Below are 24,829 nucleotides of genomic sequence, written 5' to 3'. Positions count from 1 at the left end.
CAGTATTTTAAATGTAACCTCTAGGACATATCTTAAAGACTAGTTAGCAATAAAAGTCAGTAACTTAAAAACTGACATTTTTATGGATCAGCCCTTCACCCATTTCTTTCTGCCTAAAATACCCATCACCTATTTCTGCCAACCAAGTGCAAGAAGTACAGCTGGAAGACACACCTTCTCATGAGAAAGAAAGATGGAAAAATTCCCCCTGTCCTTTCCCTGACAGAACATCTTAAATGTTATGCTGTCATATTTTGCATTTTCTATTAAAATGCTGACATTTCCTTCTGGAGATGAATGTGAAGTTCCTTATTTTTTATAGTTGCAAAACTAAAATGAAATAGTTGTTCTCCAGCTAACAACAAAACCTCATATAAACCTATCTGGACAGGAATAGAAATACTCAGGACTGGGGAGCAGCTCTGTTTGAGCACACATATTGCCCTACCTCATGTCTGCCCAAAAAGACACCCACCAAAAATCCATGAGCCCACTGATATATCTGAATCCAGAGGAATGTGAATATTGATACATTTCTTATGTACCCTTTATATCTGCATTCTGTGTTCATAACAGAATCACAAAAGCCTCACAAAGCTTTCATGCCTTAATATTTTAGCACTATTAAATTTTTCTCTATTAGCCAAATATAATTTTTATTTTTATTTTCATTCAAAGCTACGTAAAAATATTTTACCAGTCGACCAAACCACAAGTATTGGAAGTTCTTATAACTTTAAGTGCTTTAGTATGATTCATGATAATCTTCGTGGAGAAAAAGAGATTAAGCTTTTTAAAAGCACCAAAAATGTGGTATTAGCATGTTTAAAACAGCAAGAATTAGCAGAACTTTTGGTAGAGCAGAAGAAAATACCCATGTAAAGATAAAATGGAGAAAAAAGGTTTAACTACTTGAATAAATGTTATGTTTCCCTCTACCTTCTGTCAAAGATGCATTTTATTATTTTCTGTAACTTTACTGAACCTGGTCTGGTTCTCCAGATTCAGTAAGGCCCAATACTGAACCCTTAATGAAATGAAAAGCAGCTGTCAAATCACTGGTTCAGAAAGTAGACTTTATGTTATTTTTAATCTCTAGTGGTATAAAAAAGTGCATTATTTTCTTAAACTGAAGTTTCTCACTGCAAGATTTCCACTGCCCCACAGAGTAAAACAACTTACAGAGGGTATGTGACACAGATTGGACAACAGATTCTGATTACAAACACAAAATGTAATCTGGCATTAACAGATGCACAAAACTGATGTGGCCCACTCAATTCATGAAAAATTACTTTTTAGTTGACAAAATCCCCCCCAAACCTGTGGTGCATTTACATGACAAGCAGCAGCTACACATAAACTTGTCTGCATGCTCTGCTGCAACACCATTTCCCACATCCTAAGTTAGCCTTCATGCTGATCTCTCATGTATGATTTAATTTTAAAAATAAGGAAATCATTCATTGCTGTCAGAGCAAGCTCACAAATTTCAGAAACACAGCTTGACTTTGTCATTATGCACACCCTGTTGTGTCCTTAAACAAATATGAGAGAGAACACCAAGTGGGAAGAAATGAAGAGCAGAAAAATGATACCCATTATTGGTGTTGGGGGAAAAAAAAATCATCATGCAAGGAAATACAATTCCTTTATAAAAAATACTTAACCATTACTATTAAAAAATAACTATTCAGTTACTTAGTGTGATTTTCACATCAGATTACTAAGAACACAAAAAAGAAAAGCTCAATTCTCACATATAGTTACAGATTAGAACTGTTACAGTAGCAGAACACTTATATTAATGCATCTCCAAATAGCAACAGAAGCAAAGGAGAACAGTAAGATTATAGAATGACTAGTGTTAGAAAAAGGAAGAAAAAAATTATTAGCTACTTGACCAAAGATATGATTAAAAGACAAGAGTACTGTATTGTATCCTCAGTTTATCTTAACCTGCCAGTCCACCTCTTTCCCATTTTTAATTTGTATAAAACTCTACTGCATATTCAGCACCATAAAGCACTGCATTAAAAAATACCACAAAACCAACCAATTTATGAGGACATCAGCACCATAAAGCACTGCATTAAAAAAAAACATAAAACCAACCAATTTATGAGGACACGCTGTACATTATCACTGTATTTGAGACAATCATTTCAGGCAATTGTCTCCTACAGTTGTCTCCCTTTACAAGCAACAAATGCAGAATTTTTCAAGTGAATAAAACTTTCAACCTTTAGCTTTATAGTTTTAGCTAGAGAAAGGAAGCAAAAGCATACTGACAGCAAAAAAAACCACCTGCACACAGATGCAGCTGTGTAAGAACATTCCAGAAAAGCATTACATACATTTTGTGTCTTTCTGCACTCATCCTTTCAATGAGCAGCCTATGGAGTTTACAATTACCCTACCAAAATACATGAGCAATAACACAGCCACCTTTGTATGGTTATAGAAAATATTTTCCTGCCCAGGTAATTCATCTAAGTCTGCAGTTTGAATAAAAAGTAAAAGATTTATTTGTATGGTACAAGCAGACAAGTGAAAAAATGTTAGAGGCTGGTACTTGTAACCACTAACAATAATTTGTAGTTCCACAAACTAAAGCTTTTCAAGGTTTCACCCAGCAGAGCTCCAAGCAGGATGGTGCATGAGAAGCTTGCAGCCCTGATATAGAGTATCAAATGATCCTGGACAGGGAAACCTCTACAAAAGCAATGCCAGCAGTGAGATCTTACAGAAAATTCACCCATTCTTATGTTCAAATAACCTTTCTCCAAGAATCAAAAGACTTTCTCCTTATAGAATCAGTTTGGTTAGCAGAGCAGGTTATTACTTGGCCATCCTTGTATTCTTTCTTAAGGCAATGCAGTTTATTGAGTGAAGTTTCTTGAGTCCACCTCCTCCTTACAAAGAAAAAACATTGTTCCCACAAGAATTTTCATACTCCATACAGATTCTCTAAATAAAGAAATGAAATCTGGCATACAGTGAATTCCTTTTTGCTCTCATGCTTCAACATTTCCAAGCACTTACACTCACATACTAACAGATTCCACACTGGCCAGTAACATACAGAGAAGGAAATGAAAAAGCAAATTCACACAAGAAAGCAAAGAGGAATCTTCATCTGCATCGAACAGAGAAGGAAAAAGCAAATTCACACAAGAAAGCAGACAAAGAGGAATCTTCATCTGCATCAAGGCAACATAATGTTCCTTTCTGGCCAGTGTTGGAACAGCATCTACAGTGTCCAGCTATCAATCTTACTTCCACAGCATTGTCCTCTTTATCTCTGTATTGCAGCAACCTATAAAAATCCTAAGACTACTAAATATTTAGAAGATCGAAAAAGCAAATTCACACAAGAAAGCAGACAAAGAGGAATCTTCATCTGCATCAAGGCAACATAATGTTCCTTTCTGGCCAGTGTTGGAACAGCATCTACAGTGTCCAGCTATCAATCTTACTTCCACAGCATTGTCCTCTTTATCTCTGTATTGCAGCAACCTATAAAAATCCTAAGACTACTAAATATTTAGAAGATCTAATTAAGTGAAATACACATGGCTGTATAATTATGACATTAAAAGGTACATTAGCACACAAATGGAAAACATGGAACATTCACTATTTCATTTCTTACAAGAGCTGATTTTCAAAATCCTTTACTTCACCTTAGAAGTGCTGATTTACAACACGACTTCAGCTCAACTGCCTAAGTTGCTTTTAAAACCAAATCTTGGGCTCCAGAATGAGAAATGTGATTTGGGGAACATTAATCTTGGTGCACACATTAGGCAGCTGATCAGAAGTTGCCCTGAAAGAACTATAATTACATTTCTAGTGAAGTCACTACACTGTCAGAAATCACCAACCATAACGTGCTATTTTTACACCACTGGTTTAAGCCAATGGCTAAACCTTCCTTGAAACTAGTGACCTCAACACTAAATTAAGGTGATGCTTCAAATAATGTACATTACAGCAGTAGGTAAAAAAACTGCACATTTCCAGTTCAATGAAATATGAAATATAAAACAAACAAAACTAAAATAGGTAAACCAATTTATTTTCACCTTTCTCTGGAAACCAGATACATATGGATCCACACTGAATATGTGAGCTCTCTCCCTAAAGACCCTTGTATATAGTTGAATGGCCACAGTTTGTAAACAAACAAACCAAAACAAAATCCACCAAAAATAAAAAAGTTACTTTGAATGTAAGTTTCAAATTTAAGATCAGTAATGAAAACAGACAGGAATTTTTCAATCCCAGCAGTGGGAACTAGCAGGAAGAAAACCTGTATTTTGAAGTGCCTTTTGATGGTCTGCAACACAAGGAAACTGAATAGCAAAAGTCCACAAAAAAAAAAGAAAAGGTTACAAGAGATGTTTCCTGCCACATTTTTGGTAGGGAACAGTTGTTCAGTCACTATGAAGGTCAGCCTGGCACTGGGACTTGTAACACAGATTTCTTTATTAGGATTAATGGCAGGTAGTAAGCTCAAGTGTGTAACAGTCATCAGCCAACACATGAAGAACAGCAACAGGCCAACACCCAAAATCCAAGTCCAGGAGATGGCTCATTTACACACTGCATTTCCTGCTGTTCACCATCATTAGTATGTACTTACAAAATCAGTTATTTTATTGTTATACTAAAAATGGCAATGAATAGTAACACCCTTTCAAGCTCTCCTTATATCTGCAGATTTCCCAGAGCAAGTGTCTCACCTCATTATCATCTTTCCTGCATAGTCAGGACAGTCAGCTGAATTTGCAGACTAAAGCTATTTTACTCATCAGAATGATCTAGCTAGGTGACTAATACAGTATTTCTCCATTACTCTCACCTAAGCAGCAACAATAGAACTGCTGAGGAATAGAGCACTTCTATAGATTTGCAAACCAACTATATAACAAACTTAATGCTGCACCTAAAGCTGTTCAACTGTACTTAGAGAAGCTTGACTTGAAAGAGCTTGAACAAGAGGGATCAGGAATTGTATCCAAGTAATCAGGACTGCCATTCCATCCCTCACATTGTCAAAGACATGCTTCATGTTGGAAGCAAGATAGAAGTTTTGGTTAAAAAAATTATGTAAAGAGTAACTTTTCAAACAAGATAAAACAATATATTTTTTTCCTGAAAATAACTATATCTGGAAGAGAATATTCATGCACCTTACCATCCATTCAGATATGATTACATCCACTTTTTCCAAAGGCAGATCTACCTCTTCGATTCTTCCTTTGACTAATGTAATAATATTTTCAAGTTTATTTAATCTGCAAGTCAAAACATAAACAAATGAGTTTCTATTTCCAACTTATGCTGTCAAGAGAGATATACTGACATCTCTAGTTCACATTTCTCCCCTCACTAACTTTTTAACTAATCAAGAAAGCACTAGAACGTAATATTCCCCAGTTATATTTCACAGGGAATGTTTCCAAGTAGCTAAAAATTGCAGCAGATTAAGAGGGCAGACAGCAGATCTGTATACCTCCAATCTGCCCTGCATGCAAATGTGTAAGCTTCAGAAACCAGGAAAACAGAGCAGAGGACAATTTAAAATGATGGTACTCTCTATTTAAGAATTGGTTGTTCCCTTTTCTCCTCCTTTGACCTCTGCAGCACAAGTCTACAGTGATCAGAGCCTACTCACCACACTAGGATAGCAATGGAAATTAACTTCCTTACAAAGCCGTTTTGCACCACTTGGTTTTTTATTTAACCAAACTGGCTGCAAAGTCACAGAGAACAAACATTCCCTCTAGATCAGTATTACAGTTACTCCACAATAAAGGCATCCTCCCCACTGTGATATTGGGCAAAAGCAGCTGCAATGTTCAGTACCTGCAGAGATCAGGTATTACCTCACATGCAGGTAACAGTGCAACCATCCTGCATAAGGAGGAAGGTACTGTGATGGGACTACAGTTTTTGGAACAAGAACTTCAAGACAGTGAATTATTAATATGTAAATGCTTGAAATTTACTCTTTTTCTTCTTGCCAAACCATATTTTTCTTTCTTGCACATACCACTATTACAATGGCTATTCTTACACAGGGCAGAAAAGTATTCTCACTGCAGAAATTTATCTTCCCACTGCAGTTCTTATCTGTCCCTTCCCTCCCTAACCTGGTATCTTACTCTTACATTCTGCCTGGCTTTCAATGCAGATCAGTAATCACATTAAAAATTCAGTCTAGAAGACAATGGGAGTATGATCTGAATGAAGGGAGGGAAAGGAGAGGGTCAAAGGGCTACTTGAACATGTGGCCCTTTGCAAAGATCAATTAAATACTCTACACTAGAGTCATCTGTTATTAGTGATGAACTGCTATTCTTCTATCATATTTAATGCTGTAAACAATAGTAGAACCAGAAGTTCAAAGTGAGAAATAAAAATGTTGAAAGAGCTGCTACACACACCAATAATTTAAGAAGGACAAAAAGAGATATAAGGATAAATTCCTGAATGACCACATAGATGGACACGATTCAAAACAAAAGAGGAAAAAGACTAATTCATTACATACTTGCTTTCAATTATAAGAGTCAAAAAACCCCAAACCAACTAATGTAGTTTACACACTGTAGAAAAAAATGCTGAGATGCTATTTAGGAAATTATACTTAACTTTCTATTCTAGCTTAACAGTGATGAACGACAAAAATCAGTCATTCACTGCACTAGAAATTTTACATGCAGCTACTCACAGGAAAAGAAAAGGCAATCATTTAGTTAAAAGTAAGTTTATTTCCAAGGCTACTTATTCCAGTTTACTTACACACATGGGTTGCAGTGTTTCCAGCAATTAACAAGCTAGAAATTAACCTGAATTCTGGGAGGGACAAAAGCTCTTGATACCTGAATCATTGAATTTAGGGGTTGGAATGGACCTTACAGATCATCTATTCCCAACCTCCTGCCCTGGGCAGGGACACCTCCCCACTACATCAGGTTGCTCAAGGCTCATCCAACCTTGAACACCCCCAGGGTCGGGGCAGGCACCACATCCCTGAGCAACCTGTGCCAGTGTCTCACCACGCTTAGTGTAAAAAACATTTTTCTAATATCTAACCTAAATGTCACCTCCTTCAGTTTGAACCCGTTACCCCTTGTCCTATCACTGCAGTTCCTAACAAAGAGTCCCTCTCTGGCTCCCTTGGAGGCTCTTCAGATGTTGAAAAGTTGCTATGAGGTCTCCACACAGTCTTCTCTTCTCCAGAGAATCACAGGTGGGAACACACTGCGTTAGGCATTTTTAAGCTACACAGAATTGTTTAGCATTCCAATAAATATTTGTTACTCCACTGCAAACTTGTCAGCTTTATTCCTTTAGGAAAAGTAGGTTTAACCAGACAAATATAAATTGTTTTGATGTGAACTGGAGACTGAAATGTGAGTTGAACCTTTTATAGCAGAAGGTATCTATAAATGTGCAGCCTTACTGATGCCTCGCTGCGTACTTCAACTGGCAATTCATCACTCTTAAGAGTTTAAGAGTTTTGATTCATTGTTTTTCTTAAAGGCCTGCCCTCCTCCTCACCAAAGGTAATACATGGTGACTGTTACTTCTGTTCTCCCCTAAGCATAAATAACACTCAAAGCACTTTGTGCACTTGTTGAAAGATATGAACCACCCTATATTTGTAGTTTAGTACACGAGAAATAAAACACTCTATCACATTTGTTACCATTCTGAAGATATCAGGACTCCTGGGAAAAAGCCTCTTTAAGGAATGAGTTCTTGTGCCAAAAAAGCATTTTAGTCAAAGATGTACCTAATGCTTAACATAGTATTATTCCCCAACAGAGTAATTTTATGGCATCCAAGTGTGCAGTGTTGCACCACCAATGTGTGAAGTGGTACCTAACTTACAAATTCTGCCCAGACAGCCTTATTTCTGTGCAACTTAAGTTTGCATAAAAACTGTCACTCCCAAATTCCTCAGTATCTACCTAGACTTTCTTTTTCACAGTTGCTTTTACAAAAACAACCTAAGTGAAAAAACCTACATGCCTTAGCTACCAGCTAGGAAATCCTTTTCAAGTCTTCAGATGTCATTGCTTCATTTTTATACATGCTCAGTCTCCCTTAATATCCACAGTGGTAAATTAGTGAAATATGGAAGGGACAAATGTACTAAGAGATGGGAGGAAAGCTGTCTAGAACCATGAGGTTCAAGAGGGGAGAGGGGGAGTGCAAATCCTAACTTGTAAAAAGGTACCAGAGGTGTCCCTCATGGTTCAATGCTAGTTCTGATATTAATTAACATCTTTAGTGACCTAATGGGACAGAATACACCCTCAGCAACTCTGTGGAAAATGGTGAATTAGGGGGGAGCAGTTGATAGGAGAGGGCTGTTATTGTCTATAATAGACAATTAAGTGACGAAATTATTTACAATTCCTATATAGAAACAGAAAATTAAACAACTACATATATATACACACTGTTATTGTCTATAATAGACAATTAAGTTACGAAATAATTTAAAATTCCTATATAGAAACAGAAAATTTAACAACTACATATATATATACATGCACTTGAACAACTTTCACCAATCTTACTAAATCAGAACTTTCCTTAACTCCAAGTAGTGCAGTCAGGAAAAGTTTCTCACAGCCTCTGGGTCTCTAATGTTGTCTAAAAACTTACAATTTTATCAGTAGCAACATTTAAAATGTGAGAATGGAAAATGGACAGGCAGTATATAGTTGGAGCCTTTGCATCAAGGAAGACCTGGCCCAGTGCTAACATCAGGAGGAAGGTCTGCTTTAATACGCTTACCAGAGAGGCAAACAACTTCATAAAACATAAAAAAAAATTTAGAATCATCAAAGTTGAAAGAGACCTTCAAGATCATCCAGTCCAACCATCCACCAAGCCCTACCACTGTAGCCCCTAAACCATATCACCCAGCACCAGATCCAGACACCTCTTAAACACCTCCAGGGATAAACCATGGGAAGAAGGGCTTCCATAAGACAGACTGAGTGACAGGTGATCATTAACTAGCAACAGCATTTTAAGAACTTTTTACAGTAAATATTTACCATACAGTTCTTGGAACTTTTCCTACCTAATGATGTCCATGGCCTGATAGATGATTTCAGATTGGTCAACTCCAATCACTTTCTTTGCACCTGCTTTGGCAGCAAACATGGAGAGTATTCCAGTTCCACAACCAACATCCAAAACCACCTGAAATGAATAAATGGAAGTAAAAATAAACACCTTACTTTCCTGTCTATGATTTTTCTACACTTCTTTCTACATCAGTGAGATAGCACATTCCAACAGAAGGAACAAACAGCAGCATCAATTCTTACTGTTATGTGCAGATATCCAAGTCAAACTGCCACTCTAACTCCACATCCTCTTACCACCTTTTCTAGATAGATAATGAAGCAGACCAGCTCCAGCTGCAGGTTACCTCAGTCACATGGGAAACAACTACAAGCAATTATTTGGGCAACAATTAAAATGTAGCATGAAGAAGGGAAAAAAGGAAATTATAGCCTGAGCAATTTTAATCACCGAATCACTAATAATTGAACTTAGCACTGGCACTGGAAAAACATATTCTAACTGCAGTTTCTCATTAAGAATCTGTTTAGAAACTTTATTTAGGAATTCTCTGCCAGAAATAGCCACCATGCCTCAAAACATCTATGGCTCAGGATGACTACATTTCAAAACAGTAACTGGCAGTTTTAACACCTGGAAATATTTTCTGTCTAAACACTATTTATAATCCAAATAGGATCAAACAAATCCAGTAAGCTGGGATCCCTAAGTTTTCATGAAAGAAGAATAAACTTCATCACTACACCTGAACTAAGTACACTCAGCACAGCAACAAGATTCATGAAAACGTTTGGGGTTTGGTATATCACATATTAGCTACTGGAGGAACACTGGAAATTTAAACTAAGAAAAGAGCACCAAATTTATTACTAGAGTTGAGCTGTCAGCAGTGTGAAACTCAAGAGATTTTACCAAGTAGCCTTGTTCAGGCCTTACTATCATAATAATATATTTCTTCTAACTGCTGCAAATACCTCAACAGCTTAAAAACTAATGAATGTGCTATGGTAAATTTTTAAGCTGAGTTTCAAGGATGATGTTTTCACAGAATTACTGAGGCTGAAAGGCACCTTTGCAGATGCTGAGAGTGCAGTTTATTGCATTGGCCAGGTCATCAGTGGTCTTACTGTCAGACTTCTACTTAATATAGCTAAGCTTTACTAATAGTGTTAAAAAACTCTTAGTACTAAACCCCAAAAAAGTTATTAAGTCTGAAAATCGAAACAAGTTTCTAAACACCAGGTATGGCCACTCCTATCTTGCACAGCATTTAAGCATTAATCAGTGAATCAGAACTGTAAAGACAAAACTTCCTTTCCCACACATGAGAGCTAAACATGAGTAAGTTCAACTTGCCAAAACACTTCTAAGTTAACTAGAACACTGAGTCAGAATGATCAGTCATAGCATCTCACTCACAGCATCCAGGGCTGTAAAATCTGTCCTCACAGCTTTCAGGACATTCAATTTTTTTCCAAAGAAGGCATCAAATTCCTCAGTAAACAAACCCATATTTGAGAATTACAATTCCTTTGCACAAAATATTTCAAGGCAATAATGCACCCTACGGATACACTTCCCAGCTTATGAGCTACTGAAGGTTCTTACTTTGGCACAACAAAAACTTATGTGCACTTTTACATTTCACCTGACAAACAGTATCAAAGTAAATTCTTGAACACTCTGCACCTTAGGTCTGCTTGCCTTCCCTTGCATACAGTTCTACATATTCTGATGATGGATACAGAACAATGATCCTGAAGCCAGCATGGATAAAAGAGCAGTTTATCCTTAGCAGCACAGTGTAAATGAGCTTCTGCTGTGCTATTTTGGGAAGAAATGACTGCAGAATTGACTGCCACCTGTCTTGGTAGAGCAACTTACAGCCTGGAATCAGATTAAAACACATTAGTATGATGAATTTTTTTACAGTATCTGGGGTAGGGCTGGTCACAGAAGTTGTGCATAGAGTTTCTTGTTCCATCTGCAACTCTTTGCAGCTATATTTCAAAACGAGTCAACTCTACAATTCACTCACAAGTTACATATGAGTATGTTATGGCTACAAAAATCCCTAGGCTGAATGTGCTGGAGACAGGAATAGAAAATAAAAATCAATATTCTTGCAGCTGCTGAGATCTCACACCTCACATCATCACCTATTCTAACACTTACCCATGGTAGTTAACAAAATTGCTGAGGCATGAAAGCTGGAAGTCAGAGCCAAAAATAAACCACTGTGAAAGAATGATCTTGACGTACAGTTGCATCAAAGAGAGCAATCACTACAAATTGGAAAAAAATCAAAACAGACACCACTTTGGACAAGTGCCCTGGTCACTTAAAAACCCAGATGGAACTCATCTAGCCTTAGGCAGGGGATGGGGGTGGAGAAAAAGGCACAGGAGAGAAAATATACAAGCTGGAATACATCTGAGGAACGGAAAGACAAGCAGGATGATCACCAATTAGCCCAAGGACAAGGGTCTACAGCTCACATTCCTGTGGTGATCACATATGGCCTCTCACCGAAAACCTGGAGCAGCTGGACTGGTGATTTGACCATACAATAACACTGCTGCATCACATCCTTCTCTGCAGTCTAATCAAAACTGATATTCTACTTTAGTAACAGAGAAAATTACTTCAAACTCAGAAAAACAGGAGGTCAGGTAATTTGGCCAATTAAATTAATTCCTTTGGATTGGATGAACTCTTAGTAGCAACAACGTTTTCAACACTCATTTTATTCCCTCAATACAGCATTGATGCTTGCCTCAGACTTCTACTCCACAACAAAACCTAAGCATGGCAATAGTGCTTTTCTAAACTATTATTTTTCCACCCAAAAATACTCTCATAAAATGGACCACATTTCCTGAGTAAGGCCACCTTAACTACTCCTGCTAGGTACTCTAAATTCTCAAGTATATTTGATGGGCTGAAAATAAAGGCAGCAAGCAGGATCCATTCTAGTATTAATAATTTCTTTTGAAAGCCAAGAGAGGACAAACAAATTGGCTGGTTCTGAATGAAGTATGCATAATAAACAGCCTAGGTGTTCTGCTGTCATCTGTCACCATATAATCACATCTCTTCAGGACACTGCAGATTTGCATCAAAAGTATGACAAATTCAGCTCTTTGAACAAACTCCTCCCAATCTACCTCACAGTGTCCTTTCAGAAACAACAAAAAGCAGCACTATGTCTTTTCCAGGGCAGAATACAATATGGGAGTTCTAGGAAATACAGTACCCGACTTTTACTCATTTTTTAAAAAAACTGTAGTCAAACTTTAAGGGAAAACATTATGGGAGTTCTAGGAAATACAGTACCCCACTTTTACTCATTTTTTAAAAAAATTGTAGTCAAACTTTAAGGGAAAACAGCCTTTAAGTTGGAACTTTCACTCATTAATATGGTTCTGAGATTATTATATGCTACACTAAATAAAGCAAAGTATCTCAGCAGCTCCTTCAGCAGAAATCTGTAATCCATGTCACCTCAAAGCTGGATCACTGAAAAAAAATCCCACATTCTCCACAACAGTGTACCAAGACACAGAAGTTGAGTGGGGCACATCACATGGATGGGACTATTAGGAACTCAAAGCAACCGAGAATCTGTCTTTCAATTCAACCTCAACACTCCATGAAGGATTTGGATACACTATGAATATGAGGTAGTCTTGAAGAAAAAAACTGCTGTAGAAACTGTGCTCAGAAATCAGTTTGTACATGTTGTGATAATGGAGTAGCTTCAGAAAAGTTGATGCTTTCACACAACAGAGCAGGCACACACATTCTCTAGCTGTTTCCTGCTGGGGCTGAAGCAATGTTGACTAACAGTTAATCTATGTCTTGTTTTGCATGTTCCTGGTGTGTCCAAGCAGTAGAGGAGAAATACAACCAATTACCAAAAAATACTGTTCCACAAGGACACACATTTCACGTAACTTCAGATCACTCTTACCCCGTGAAAACCTGCAGTTATCAATTTTAGAGGCACCTGTGAAACTAAATTTCTCCCAGAAAAGTTTTCTTTCCTTTATTGATCTTTCTGCTTTGTTAGATGAGCTGCCCACCTATGCAGTCACCTGCATCATTTAAGTAGTTGGCAGCAAAATTCTACAACTTTTTTTTGCTTGTTCTCTCACAATAATTAAAGAGTTTAGAAATGTTAGTTAGAAACAGGCTTGTGACATGAATTGAGGCCAAAAAAAAAGAAAGAAAATGATCTCCTAGTTCTTTTCTGCTGTACTTCCAATTGAAAACTGAGGTTAAGACATACAAAGACTAGGCAGCATCAACCTTAAAATACCTCCTGCCCAGACAAAACTCTATCTAAGCATAATTTCCAACAGGGAGTTAACAGATGGGTGCACTTTTATTGCTTTCACAACTATTCCCAAGCCTTGGATTATCACTTATTAACAAAGTCCCAATCAAAACCAAAATAAAAAAATCAGCAGCAATTGCCTTCCATAAACCAGACATCCTGGTTTCACGTTAAGAAATATTCATACCCAGGTTCAGAATGGTAAGCACTAAGTAGAGGAAAACTAATCCAGAAGAGCAGACTGCAGAGTCACTGGGGGATGAGCAGATGGAGCACGTTAAGAAATATTCATACCCAGGTTAAGAATGGTAAGCACTAAATAGAGGAAAATTAATCCAGAAGAGCAGACTGCAGAGCCACTGGGGGATGAGCAGATGGAAAAGGACTTGGGGTGCTGCTGGGTGAGAGGCTTGACATGACCCACCGTGTCTACTTGCAGCCCAGAAAGCCAAATGTGTCCTGGGCTCAATCAAAAGCAGTTGGGCAGCAGGTCAAGAGAGATGATTCTGCCCCTCTCTTCTACTCTGGTGAGACCCATCTGTAGTGCTGCATCCAGCTCTGGGGTCCCCAGCACAGGAATCATAGAATCAACTTGGTTGGAGAAGACCTCAAAGACCATCGAGTCCAACCCTACCATGGTTACTAGACCATGGCACTAAGTGCCACATCCAGTCTCTTCCTGAAAACCTCCAGAGATGGACATGGACCTATTGGTGTGAGTCCAGAGGAGGTCACCAAGATGATTAGAGGGATGGAGGACCTCTCCTATGAGAAAAGGCTGAGAGAATTGGGTTTGTTCAGCCTGGAAAAGAGAAGGATTTGTTTAGGTTGACCCAATTGCTGCCTTCCAGTACCTGAAGGGAATCTACAGGGAAGATGGAGACAGACTTTTTTCAAGAGCTTGTAGTGACAGGACAATGGGGAATAGATTCAAACTGAAAGAGAGCAGGTTTAGACTAGATGTTAGGAAAAAAAAAATCTTTATTGTGAGGGTAACAAGGCAGTGGCACAGGTTGCCCAGAAATGTTGTGGCTGCCCCATCCCTGGAAGTGTTCAAGGCCAGGTCGGACAGGGCTTGGAGCAACCTGGGCTAGTGAAAGATGTCCCTGCCACCACTGGAACTAGATGATCTTTAAGGTTCATTCCAACCCAAAACATTCTATGATTCCATGAACTCAAACCAAAACAAACTAATCAGAAACAGACAGTAGAAACACAGAAGACAAGCAGAGGATCGTAACTGCGCACGGGTCAAAACCACCAGAAAATTATATCAGTGTAATCCCTTCCCACTGCAAGAGGAATACTAGTTCCCCAGTTTTAAGCCCTTTAATAATAATCTGGAGAGAATGAACAACAAGAATTCAAAAAAATCAGTTGCACATGAATTCTTTCCCAGCTCTAATTACACAGAGCTTCTCAGACATTTTTCCTGTATCAGGAATACATAGAAATTCACTTAAATTCTGGTAAAGAGGTCCTGAGAGAGATTCCATTCAATACACTGGACAAGAAAGGCTCAGCTTCACCCTGCCAACATAATTAATGAACATCCCGACATGGCACACAGCACAATGACAATAGTGATCACCACTGCTCTTATCAGCACTCTGCACCCTCCAGCAGCTGAGCAGCACTCCACCACCTAATAAAGCCACACTACATTAAATCAAATCTTGTCACTGTGATACTCCATTCCCACAGCTGCAAAGCAGCCAGCCTGAAGCTTTTCTACCATTTGAGAAAAAATAAACCACAGAAATGACTGTATTTTCTGAGCTGCTTTACCCACCTTGTCCTTGAAGATATGTGGGTTTTGATAGATGAAGTCACGATAGCTTTCTGTACGCACTTTATCCTGGGATTCAGAGAACAAAACATGTTTACTTTTTCTACTTAGATACAGCATATCATTCAAAAATGCTGAAAAACTTGCTTTTTTAACTTGGCCTAAAGGTGTTCTGTGTATACTGTACTACTTACAAGAGCTCTGCGGTCATGACACTGCCCACATGGTGTTATTTCAGAATTGAGTGTCCTGCCAGCTGCCACAGCTGGAGGGAAAATAGGAAACTACCTTACACTTTCCTAACCTGCTGCATTTGATTCTGAATGTTTCAAAATTCTTAATACCTCTTCATCACTTCCCAGGAATTAGTAGTGGCAATACTGCATCAACTTTACCTAACAACCTCCTATACATTGGTAAAAATTGGAGTCATAAGCTCATAAAATGTTTTGTATCATTTTATTCCCTAACATTCCAGTGACACGGAGATTTCTTTTTTTAAAAAAAATTATGCATCAAATTAATCTGTTCTGTTTCTGAACAAACTGCAAATTTGAAAACCTGATGACAAGCTAGGAATTAAAACTGTACAATCCTTTCTATCAAAGTCCAATATAAGAAAGAAACTTGACTGCAATACAACAGCACCTGAGAAACTGGAATGTTTTCAAGCACAGAACTAACCATTTTTAGTGTCTTAGTATACCATAGCTAGCAGTACAGCTCAGTTTACCAGCAAGGTAATCTATTAAAACATGGACTCTCTTAACATGCACCAGCAGGTACACAAATTGACAGTCAAGTATAGGATTTGGAATTGCTGTTGCAGTTCAAGTGTTAGAGCAGAGTGAAAAAAAATTTTCAGCAATTTTTTATCCAGTGCAGGCAAGGCTATAAATAATGCTGAAGTATCAAATCTAACTGCTTATATTAAAGCTAATATTTTTCCACTATGGCAAGTTAAGAATTTCTAGAAACAACAGAGAAACGAAAGAAATGTTCTCTAGTGAGAAAAACTAAGTCTATTCTGAAAGAAAAATAAGATCAAAACCAGTGACTGAGAACAAAGGATATGTTAATTCAAATTTGGGAGAAAATAATTATTTTGAGTCTTGAAAATCCTAAAATACAGTTTTAAATGTGTAAGTATTACCACACACAACCCAAAAGAAAGAGCTAGGACTGACTTTACAAAATTCTGCTTTAAAATTATATGTAATTAACATGAATAAAGGAAACTGTGATCCTTTAAAACTGCACTGGTTTACTATGATGTTACATTCAGAGCAGCTATTTTTAGTACTTCACCTCTACTGCAGGATATAACGGGATTTGCTGAAATGACCAAAAAAGTTAAAAAATAAATAATCAAAATGGCAATGTTCAGCATCAGTTGAGAAAGGAGTCAGCTGGAAAGCTTTCAGCCTTACATCATGCCCACTCACACTGCCTCAGCACTGCCCCAACTTCACCAACACAGCCCTGGCTGCTGCCTGCACTGTATCCACTGCTGCTTGACTCAGTCCCTTTGGGTGTCTCTGTTCATCAGTTCCATCCTCTCACTGTTTCAGTTTAAAGAAAAATGCTAAGAAAATTAAGATGACAGTCAAGAAATTCTAAAGCAAAACAGTGGAGCAAGGGAAACACGAGCATCTTGGCCAGTGTGAAGTAACAACAGTCTTCCTCCATCTCTGAAGAATTTACAGAAGAAAACCAGCAAATTGAAACTTCATCCTACCCCTACCAGGCATAAGGAAGGGAAAAAAAGAAGGTTTCAAGACTGGACAGTGTCACAAACAGACTTGCAATTCAGATTGCAAGACTCCTTTGTTAAAAATTTTTATGTAGCAACTCACTATGTTTATGTAAATAAGGTAGGCATGAAAATAAAACTCCAAGTGAATGCCTGGCATATAGGAAAGAATCCAATGTAAGCATGATAAACACCAATTGCTTTCTTATGTTACAGTAAGTCAAAAGTCTTCTTAAAAGCATTCTGACAAACACACCCTGAAACCAATAAAGTACAATTTTGCACCAAACTCTTTGTGCAGATGCAGACTTTTCATAAATTTTATTAGTAAACAGAAAGGATTCCTCATCCCATAGCCTGTAACATCTCAAATGACAGATTTATACAGCTGCAAAACCAAACACCTATCATTTTTATTTATCCTCAAGACTTCAGTTATATTTCTACAGACTATACATTTTGGAAAACATTCTTCTACTTCTGCAGCCATCTCTGTGCTGCTGTAAAATCCCCTTCCCTTAATATTAACCTCATGCTCATATTACTCCTAACAGATTTCATGTGTATTTCTACATTGGGGCCTCCAAATGATCTACAAAGCTGAAAGGTTTATATGCTAGCATCAGGGACAAAGTCACTTCACAACTCTATTCTGTCTCTGCATTAGACAGGAATGCTTTTATTTCTGCCTTAAAATGATAAAAATGTTTATAACATTTACAACTCTGATAATTTCGCTGAAAAGAAGCATTAAGATTTTCATTTACATGTCAGTTATAAGCTGGTGGCTTTTGTGCTTGGGATTTTTTTTTTATATTAAAATTAAAAGGGCATACATAGGTTTGCCCTTGAAAAGCTGTAAGCATTAATTTTTTTTTCTTTAGCATATAAAAGTAGCACACCTTTTTTTTCCCAGCTGTTCAATGCCATGTTATCACCACAGTAAACCATGCATAAATACCAATTTCTGTTTACCTACTGCAGTAGGAAAGCACAACACTTGTGAAATGGTTTTGCCTAACAAATTTCAGTTGTTAGGAAAATATAAAACTAAAGAAAAGTATTTACTCTCTGTAGTATTTTATCCTTTACCTTTAAAGCATGCAGGAAAAAGCTGCTTTTGGTAAGGTAAGGTACAGATGTTGTACGATCAAGCATATCTGTAAATGACTTTATGTTCTAAAGCTTCCTGTAAATAGAGTCTATACAAAGGAAATAAAACTGAGAAAAGAGCTCTCAGCCCAACTCTTAGGAAAAAAACTATCCTGGATAGAAAGGGTTAAAAATGCAGCTGCTCTGCAGTATATTTATGGGCACACAGCCCATTTCATTCCATCTCTCCTCTTTACTCCTGCTAAGATGCAGCTGAGATGACTTTCTAACCTTTAGCATCTCTTCGTGTATCCCATAATGCCCATAGGAGCTGAAGTAAACACCATCCTCATCCTCCTGAAGGTCTGCGATGGCGCTGGACGACGAGCTGCTCCTGACATCTGCCTTCAGCACAAAATCCTGGGCAAATTGTCTGTAATCAATTTGAAATATACCCTTGAGAGGTGTTGATGGGACATGAACAGGAGGTGGGGGGAGTGGGGGCGAAAGGGCTTGGAAGAGGGAAGGAATCCAGGAATCCAAGCTGCACAGGGGTTTGGCAACAATGGGAACAGCTTTAGGTGTGCACATCCTCCCTCTGCAGGCTCCTCTGGGCTGCTGCACCACTGCACTCCACCACCAGCCTGCAGTCCTTGTGCTCTGCTTACAGCCAGCAAATAGCAGCAGCAAAATATTGGGATTTAGTTTCTGGTTTTAAGGAGGAATTGTCTATTTTGCACTCACTGGTCCAAAAGCACCACAGTGCTCATGGTGTTTCAGGCTGTGTAATGCAGATACAGAGTCAACACAATGAAGAACACAAGAACTACAACCCACACATCACTGCATGGTGGAAGGTAGAACGAAGTATTTTAAAACTGAAGCATCTGGGTGGAAAAAAAGTTCTACAGATCAAAAGCAACAAAACCTGCATCCTAGACCACTCCAGAGTGTCAACACTCACCTTTAACAGTGGTCATACTTTCTTAAAATGGAACTTTTCAAACCATACTTTGGTCTTTCAATCCGTGCAGGTTTTGTGCAGTTTTTACTAACGTGGTACATTTACTAATCATCTACATGATACATGTCAAACCTACAGTCCCAACACAAGTCCTGAGGTTTATTCTACTTACATTCTGCTACTTTATATTTCTACTGGTCTTTAAACATGAACATCTCATCTTACCTAAAACACAACAAAATAAAAACACCCCAAACTTCAGTTCAAACACTTACTTCATCTTTTGAAGATCATCTTGTGCTCTAGCCAGGGCTGCTTCTGCAAGCCTTGCTCTGTGTTCTGCACGTTTTAACTGTTCAAGAAGCACCATGGTATCATTTAAACCATCAGAAGGCAAAATGTTTGCAGGTTCACAAAGATCTTCTATATCTGATGGAATGGGGATGAAGAAAAAACACCTACCAGTCATATGTTGCTTCACAGCAGGTCATAAATGTATGTTTTCAGTGTTGCTATTTCTATCTTTGGCTGATTTGTAAAAGCAGTTTTCTACAAGAAGCATTACTGGATTTGACAGGACTAACTGCACAACACAATACTATTCAGAAAAAGCAAATATGCTGGAATGAAGCTCTAAGTTAATAAAGCAAATAAATCCAGAATTCAGGCTTCTTAAAACACCAGGGTTTGATTATTTCTAGAAGAGACATTAGGTTTAGAGTATAATTAAGTTAAATACAGTCCTATCCTCTATTTTTGGAATTATGTTATTCTAAGGCCAAAAGGGCTGTTAATGGTAAAAGGAAAGAAGTTATAAAAATGCAAAATTTCTTAATAATTAGTCACTAACTCTGAATTTTCCAACCAATTCCTTGGGCTTTTACAAAGCTTATGAACACACAAAACTCAAAAGAGCATAAGCAAAGTGAACCTAGATGAAACACTGCTTTTCTACTTGTATGACTCGGACTCAGCACTAGGTCCCATGCACCTCTTGCTAAATTCAGCTGATTTCAACAGATGTCAGCGAAGAAAAAGAGAAGACTACTGTGGTTTTGGATCTAGTAGGAAGTTCCTGCCAGCTGACTGAGCAAAAGACTTCATTAAAAAAACATACATCTATTCCTTTTAATCATGGAAGACTATTTGACCTGTGGGACTGAAACCAAGCACTCCAGATCTCAGAGGTTCAGATGAACCCCATAACCTTTTAGCACCTGCAACTGGCACATCAAAGCATCTCAAAAGTCTACAGCTCAGACAAAGAGCACACATTTGGCAGGAGTTTATATAGGAAAATGTGAAATCCCTGAAGTAACCAACCAGTGTCCTCCAGAACACATTATCTCTGCTACCCTAGAACAGGGTTAGCTTAGAAAGGGGCAAAACTGCATCTCAGACTGTACAGAGAAGAAAAAAATCCACAAGCCCTAAGTATACCCTATGGTTTAGCTGAAAGAAGGATGTACATGTGCAAAATAGAGAGTGGGAGGATTATGGGCAGCAAAACCAATTTACGAGAGTGGGAGGATTATGGGCAGCAAAAACAACTTATCACATTTACCCCACAGTGCAGCACAGTCATACTGAAACACATTTATTTACCAAACTGAAGTAGGAGATCATCTTCTAGCTCTGGTTTCAAATACTCCTCTCCTTCCCAAGGCAGTGGGCTGCTGACAGAACTCAAATAAGCTCCTGTTGGTTTCTAGACCGGAGGAAAGCAGCATATAAGATAAGTTTCTTTGAAAACACCAGTCCTTCAATTTCATTCAAGAAAATAAGGCACACTAAAATATGCAGGGTATTATTGAAAGAGCTTTGTAGCAAAGGCTGAGAAAGCCCAGGCAGCCACAGGAGCAAGGAATTCAGTACAGACAGCAAAGCACAGCAGACTGACAGACAGTGAAGGATACTTGGAGGATTACACTGCAATCAGCAACCAGGTTTACTCAGGCTGTGTCAGACCTGTAGCTTACAACAGAGCTAATCAATAAATCCAAGAGACTAATCTTGTTAGGAGTTTTTACATGAACAGTGCTGTTGGGACAAAGGTCAGAAACACTGTATTCTCCTCTCTTTGCATTCAGACAGTTAATACCTTCTCAGGAAAGGACAGATCATTTTTTACATGAACAGTGCTGTTGGGACAAAGAAACACTGTAACTGTATTCTCCTCTCTTTGCATTCAGCCAGTTAATACCTTCTCAGGGAAGGACAGATCACATTCTGGACATCAGTTTTGCCCTTTCTGTGTTTACTCTGCATAGCTAGTTAGGCATTAAATAACTACTTGAGGATTTAAGATTTGAAGATTTAAGTAAAAAAATACTTAATTAGGTGAGATGGTATTAAGTTTAACCTAAACTTTTAGGGAGCAACAAAAAACATGCTTCAAAATACACAACATTACTCAGGCCTATCTTAAAGCTGTAGGTTCCCATTAGCTTTCCTGATTCTGGTATTATTTTAGCAGAGATTTAAGTTCTGTAATCTGAGAGACCATGTGTTGTCCTTACTAAATAGGGGTCTGGCCAGTTCACACCCTCAGCAAAGACTCCCTACACCAACACATATGCAAGGACTGAGAAACATCAGATACTGAGAGATGAACCTCTGAAATGAGACAGCAGAGTCCAAGGCCAAGACAACAAAACAAGACACATAGCATGGAGGCTTTTTGCAAGTCTGAACACCCTCTTCTGGAAACAATAAAACTCACATTAATTAATTTAAAATGGCAACAGCTTCAGATGTAAATAAACCAATGAACAGTTCTTTTAATTCCTATGATTTCTTGTTTCTAGATCTACATTACAGAATCACATGCAGTTATTAGAAAAGGGCAAACTGAAAGCACAACACCTTGACTTCCTATTCTGCAGACACAGATGACAGAAGTAGTATGTGGCACACCTACCTTTGATCTAACAAAGTTTATTAGCTTAATGTACCCATAAAAATCCAGTCCTGAAAGGAGGGGGAAAAAAATAGAAAAATAAAGTGCATTAGAAAAAAACACATACATTTTACATTTATATGAATACTAATTACTCATTCAATTGGCAAGCAAGTACATCAGGACAGCCACATTTATCTCCTACTAGCTATCCTGCTGATATTTTAGGCTGTTGTGCCCCTCTGTTCATATCTTTAGCTTTCTGCTCAACAGAATGTAAATTGATGCTACTCATCCAGAATACAAACAACACTGATTTAAAATTGCCACCTAGGCAGAAATCATAGTCGTTTAATACTCTCCCCAAGAACAGCAAAGACAAAATACTTTCCCTTGGATTTTAGACAGAAAACAGACCAGATCTTACAATTTCACACACAATTTTTATATGCTTCATGTAGTTCTCATTCTCTTATCTCACACTCCTTTTCAGTGAACACTCTTAAAACAGCATTTCAACACTGTTCCCCTTCCTCTGCTTTCCAGTTTTTCTCTATATGCAATATACGTATTTCATGCTCAGTAATTCAGCACTTAGGTAACTCTTTCAAAGTTCTCCCTACTTCACATACATCCTCCTATCTGTACCTTCCCTCAGCCACCAACTTGGCCTAATACATGACAGCTTTAAGTGAAACCCAACCTTAAGCTTCACTTGGAAAGTACTGCATGTGATAACCTGAGGGAACATAAGCCAGCTGCAAACAGCTCCTTAAAAGATACCAGCAGGACAGTCCAATTTCCTGCCCTCTTGGTGGATACATCACTGGTCTCTGCTAAGCTACTGAGTCCAACAACTGCATCACTAGTCAGGCAAGAGCTCCCAAGAGATCAGGTAAATGGTTTATTCCAGCATGTAGTGGGCTGGCTTAGGTTCATCAAGTAAGCAGAGAAGATTCAGCACATCAACACAAGCCAGCAGAGATCAATCTTACTCTTGTCACTAGTTGAGAACTTTACCAGCAGACAAAGCATATAGGAAGCAGGCAAAGATAACCTATTTTTCCCCAACAGCTTAACTTGTTCAGTCTTGGAAGGTTCACCTGCAACCAGGAAATCAGTTAGAAATGAACTAATATTTGCAAGTTATTTTTGATGAGATAGTCATACATAAAAGGAAATGACAAGTCATGAAAAAAACCTTACCATGTTTCTGGATCACATCACTAACATTAAACTGGTGGTCTGCTTTACAGTGGGAGAATACAACTTCAGCAGAAGTAAAGAACCTGTAAATAACAAATTATTAAATACACGGTATTAACACATTTACAAGTTCTAACTTATGAGTTCTATATGGTCTGTCCACACCTGAGAGCCATTATGTTCAGGACACAGTTTCTCCTTTTGAGAAAGGATGAACAGGCTCCTGCTTACTCACACACCTAGAGAAAAAGCATTTACCTTGTTTGCCAAATATTTTGAAACACAAGACAATAAACACAAATATTTTATTTGACAAAGCCACAAACCCTGTTAACTTTCAAAAACTCCTTGAGAGCAAAGGCTGTGTTCTACCTGAAATCTAAGCACCACACAGACACGAGGTGAGTGGGACAGCCAGGTCTGTTGCATTAAAATGAAAACTCTCATCTATTACTGGCAATGGGAAAAGATGACACGGAAAATATGTCAGAGGAGATTCAGACTGGATATTATAAACAGCTTTTTTCCCTGTTAGGGTGGTCTGGCATTGGAATAGACTGCCCAGGGAGGTGGTGGAATCACTGTCCCTGGAGGTGTTTAGAGGTGTCTGGATCTAGCACTGGAAGACATAGTTTCAGTGGTCATGGGGTTGCAATGGTAGAACTGGTGGGCAGCTGGACTTGATTTTAAAGGTCTTTTCCAACTTTGAGGATTCCATAAGAGACAAACCCCCACACTGCCTCAGGGGGAAGGCAGGGGATTACCTGCCTTCCACCTTACTCCCTCCTTCAGTTTGGATCTAACACACCTCTGGCTGCACAGAGCCCACGGTATGATCACAAGCTGCAGAGCACAGCTACCACCCTAGGAATGAAACACTTCCCTACCGTGGCTGCCTCCTGCTCACAACCCAGCCATGCCCAGCTCCCTCCCCACGGGGTCAGCGAGAACACAGGTGGGAGCACAGGTGAGAGCACAGCACAGCCAGAGAAAGGCAGAGCACTGTGAGAGTACAGTGAGAGCACAGGCAGAGCAGAGCACAGTGAGAACACAGGCAGAGCACAGGCAGAGCAGAGCGCAGTGAGAGCACAGGCAGAGCAGTGCACAGTGAGAACACAGTGAGAGCAGAGCACAGTGAGAACACAGTGAGAGCACAGGTAGAGCAGAGCACAGTAAGAACACAGTGAGAGCACAGGCAGAGCACAGGCAGAGCAGAGCACAGTGAGAACACAGGCAGAGCACAGGCAGAGCAGAGCGCAGTGAGTGAGGGCACAGGCAGAGCACAGGGAGAACACAGTACAGTGAGAGCACAGTGATGGCACAGGCAGAGCATAGGGAGAACACAGTACAGTGAGAGCACAGGCAAAGCAGAGCACAGTGAGAGCACAGGCAGAGCAGAGCACAGCCCAGTGAGAGCACACCGAGAGCACAGTCAGAGCACAGCCCAGTCCGAGCACACACCACGGCTCCCCGCGCACCCCACTACCTATCGCAGAAGAGGCAGCGTGTCTGCTGGTCCACGGCAGCGCTTTCCTCCTCCTCCTCCTCTTCCTCCCACCCCTCCTCGCCGTCGCTCAGCTCGCCCATGCCCTGCCCGGCAGTGCCCATGGCCCGCGGACCCACGTGCGCCGCTTCCGGGCTGAGCGCGGCCATGGCGGAACGAG

General features: G+C 39.0%; 1 protein-coding gene across 1 annotated transcript; it reads right to left on the bottom strand.

The window, feature by feature from the left end:
* Nucleotides 1-5,203: 5,203 nt before the first annotated feature.
* On the bottom strand, nucleotides 5,204-24,818 carry LOC103801916 (protein arginine N-methyltransferase 3-like; the record flags this gene model as incomplete). The annotated part of the gene is made up of 9 exons (XM_009074390.1): nucleotides 24,652-24,818; nucleotides 23,166-23,248; nucleotides 21,981-22,030; nucleotides 20,666-20,768; nucleotides 19,336-19,489; nucleotides 18,388-18,529; nucleotides 15,255-15,320; nucleotides 9,116-9,237; nucleotides 5,204-5,303 (listed from the first exon to the last, which is right to left on the bottom strand). Coding segments are annotated over exons 1-9 (987 nt in total), but the record flags the coding sequence as incomplete, so codon positions are not given.
* Nucleotides 24,819-24,829: the final 11 nt, after the last annotated feature.

Source organism: Acanthisitta chloris, unplaced genomic scaffold (genome assembly GCF_000695815.1).
Source record: "Acanthisitta chloris isolate BGI_N310 unplaced genomic scaffold, ASM69581v1 scaffold7020, whole genome shotgun sequence".
Lineage (NCBI taxonomy): Eukaryota > Metazoa > Chordata > Aves > Passeriformes > Acanthisittidae > Acanthisitta > Acanthisitta chloris.
Note: the sequence above shows the minus strand (reverse complement) of the source record. Positions and strands in the feature narration are given on the sequence as shown.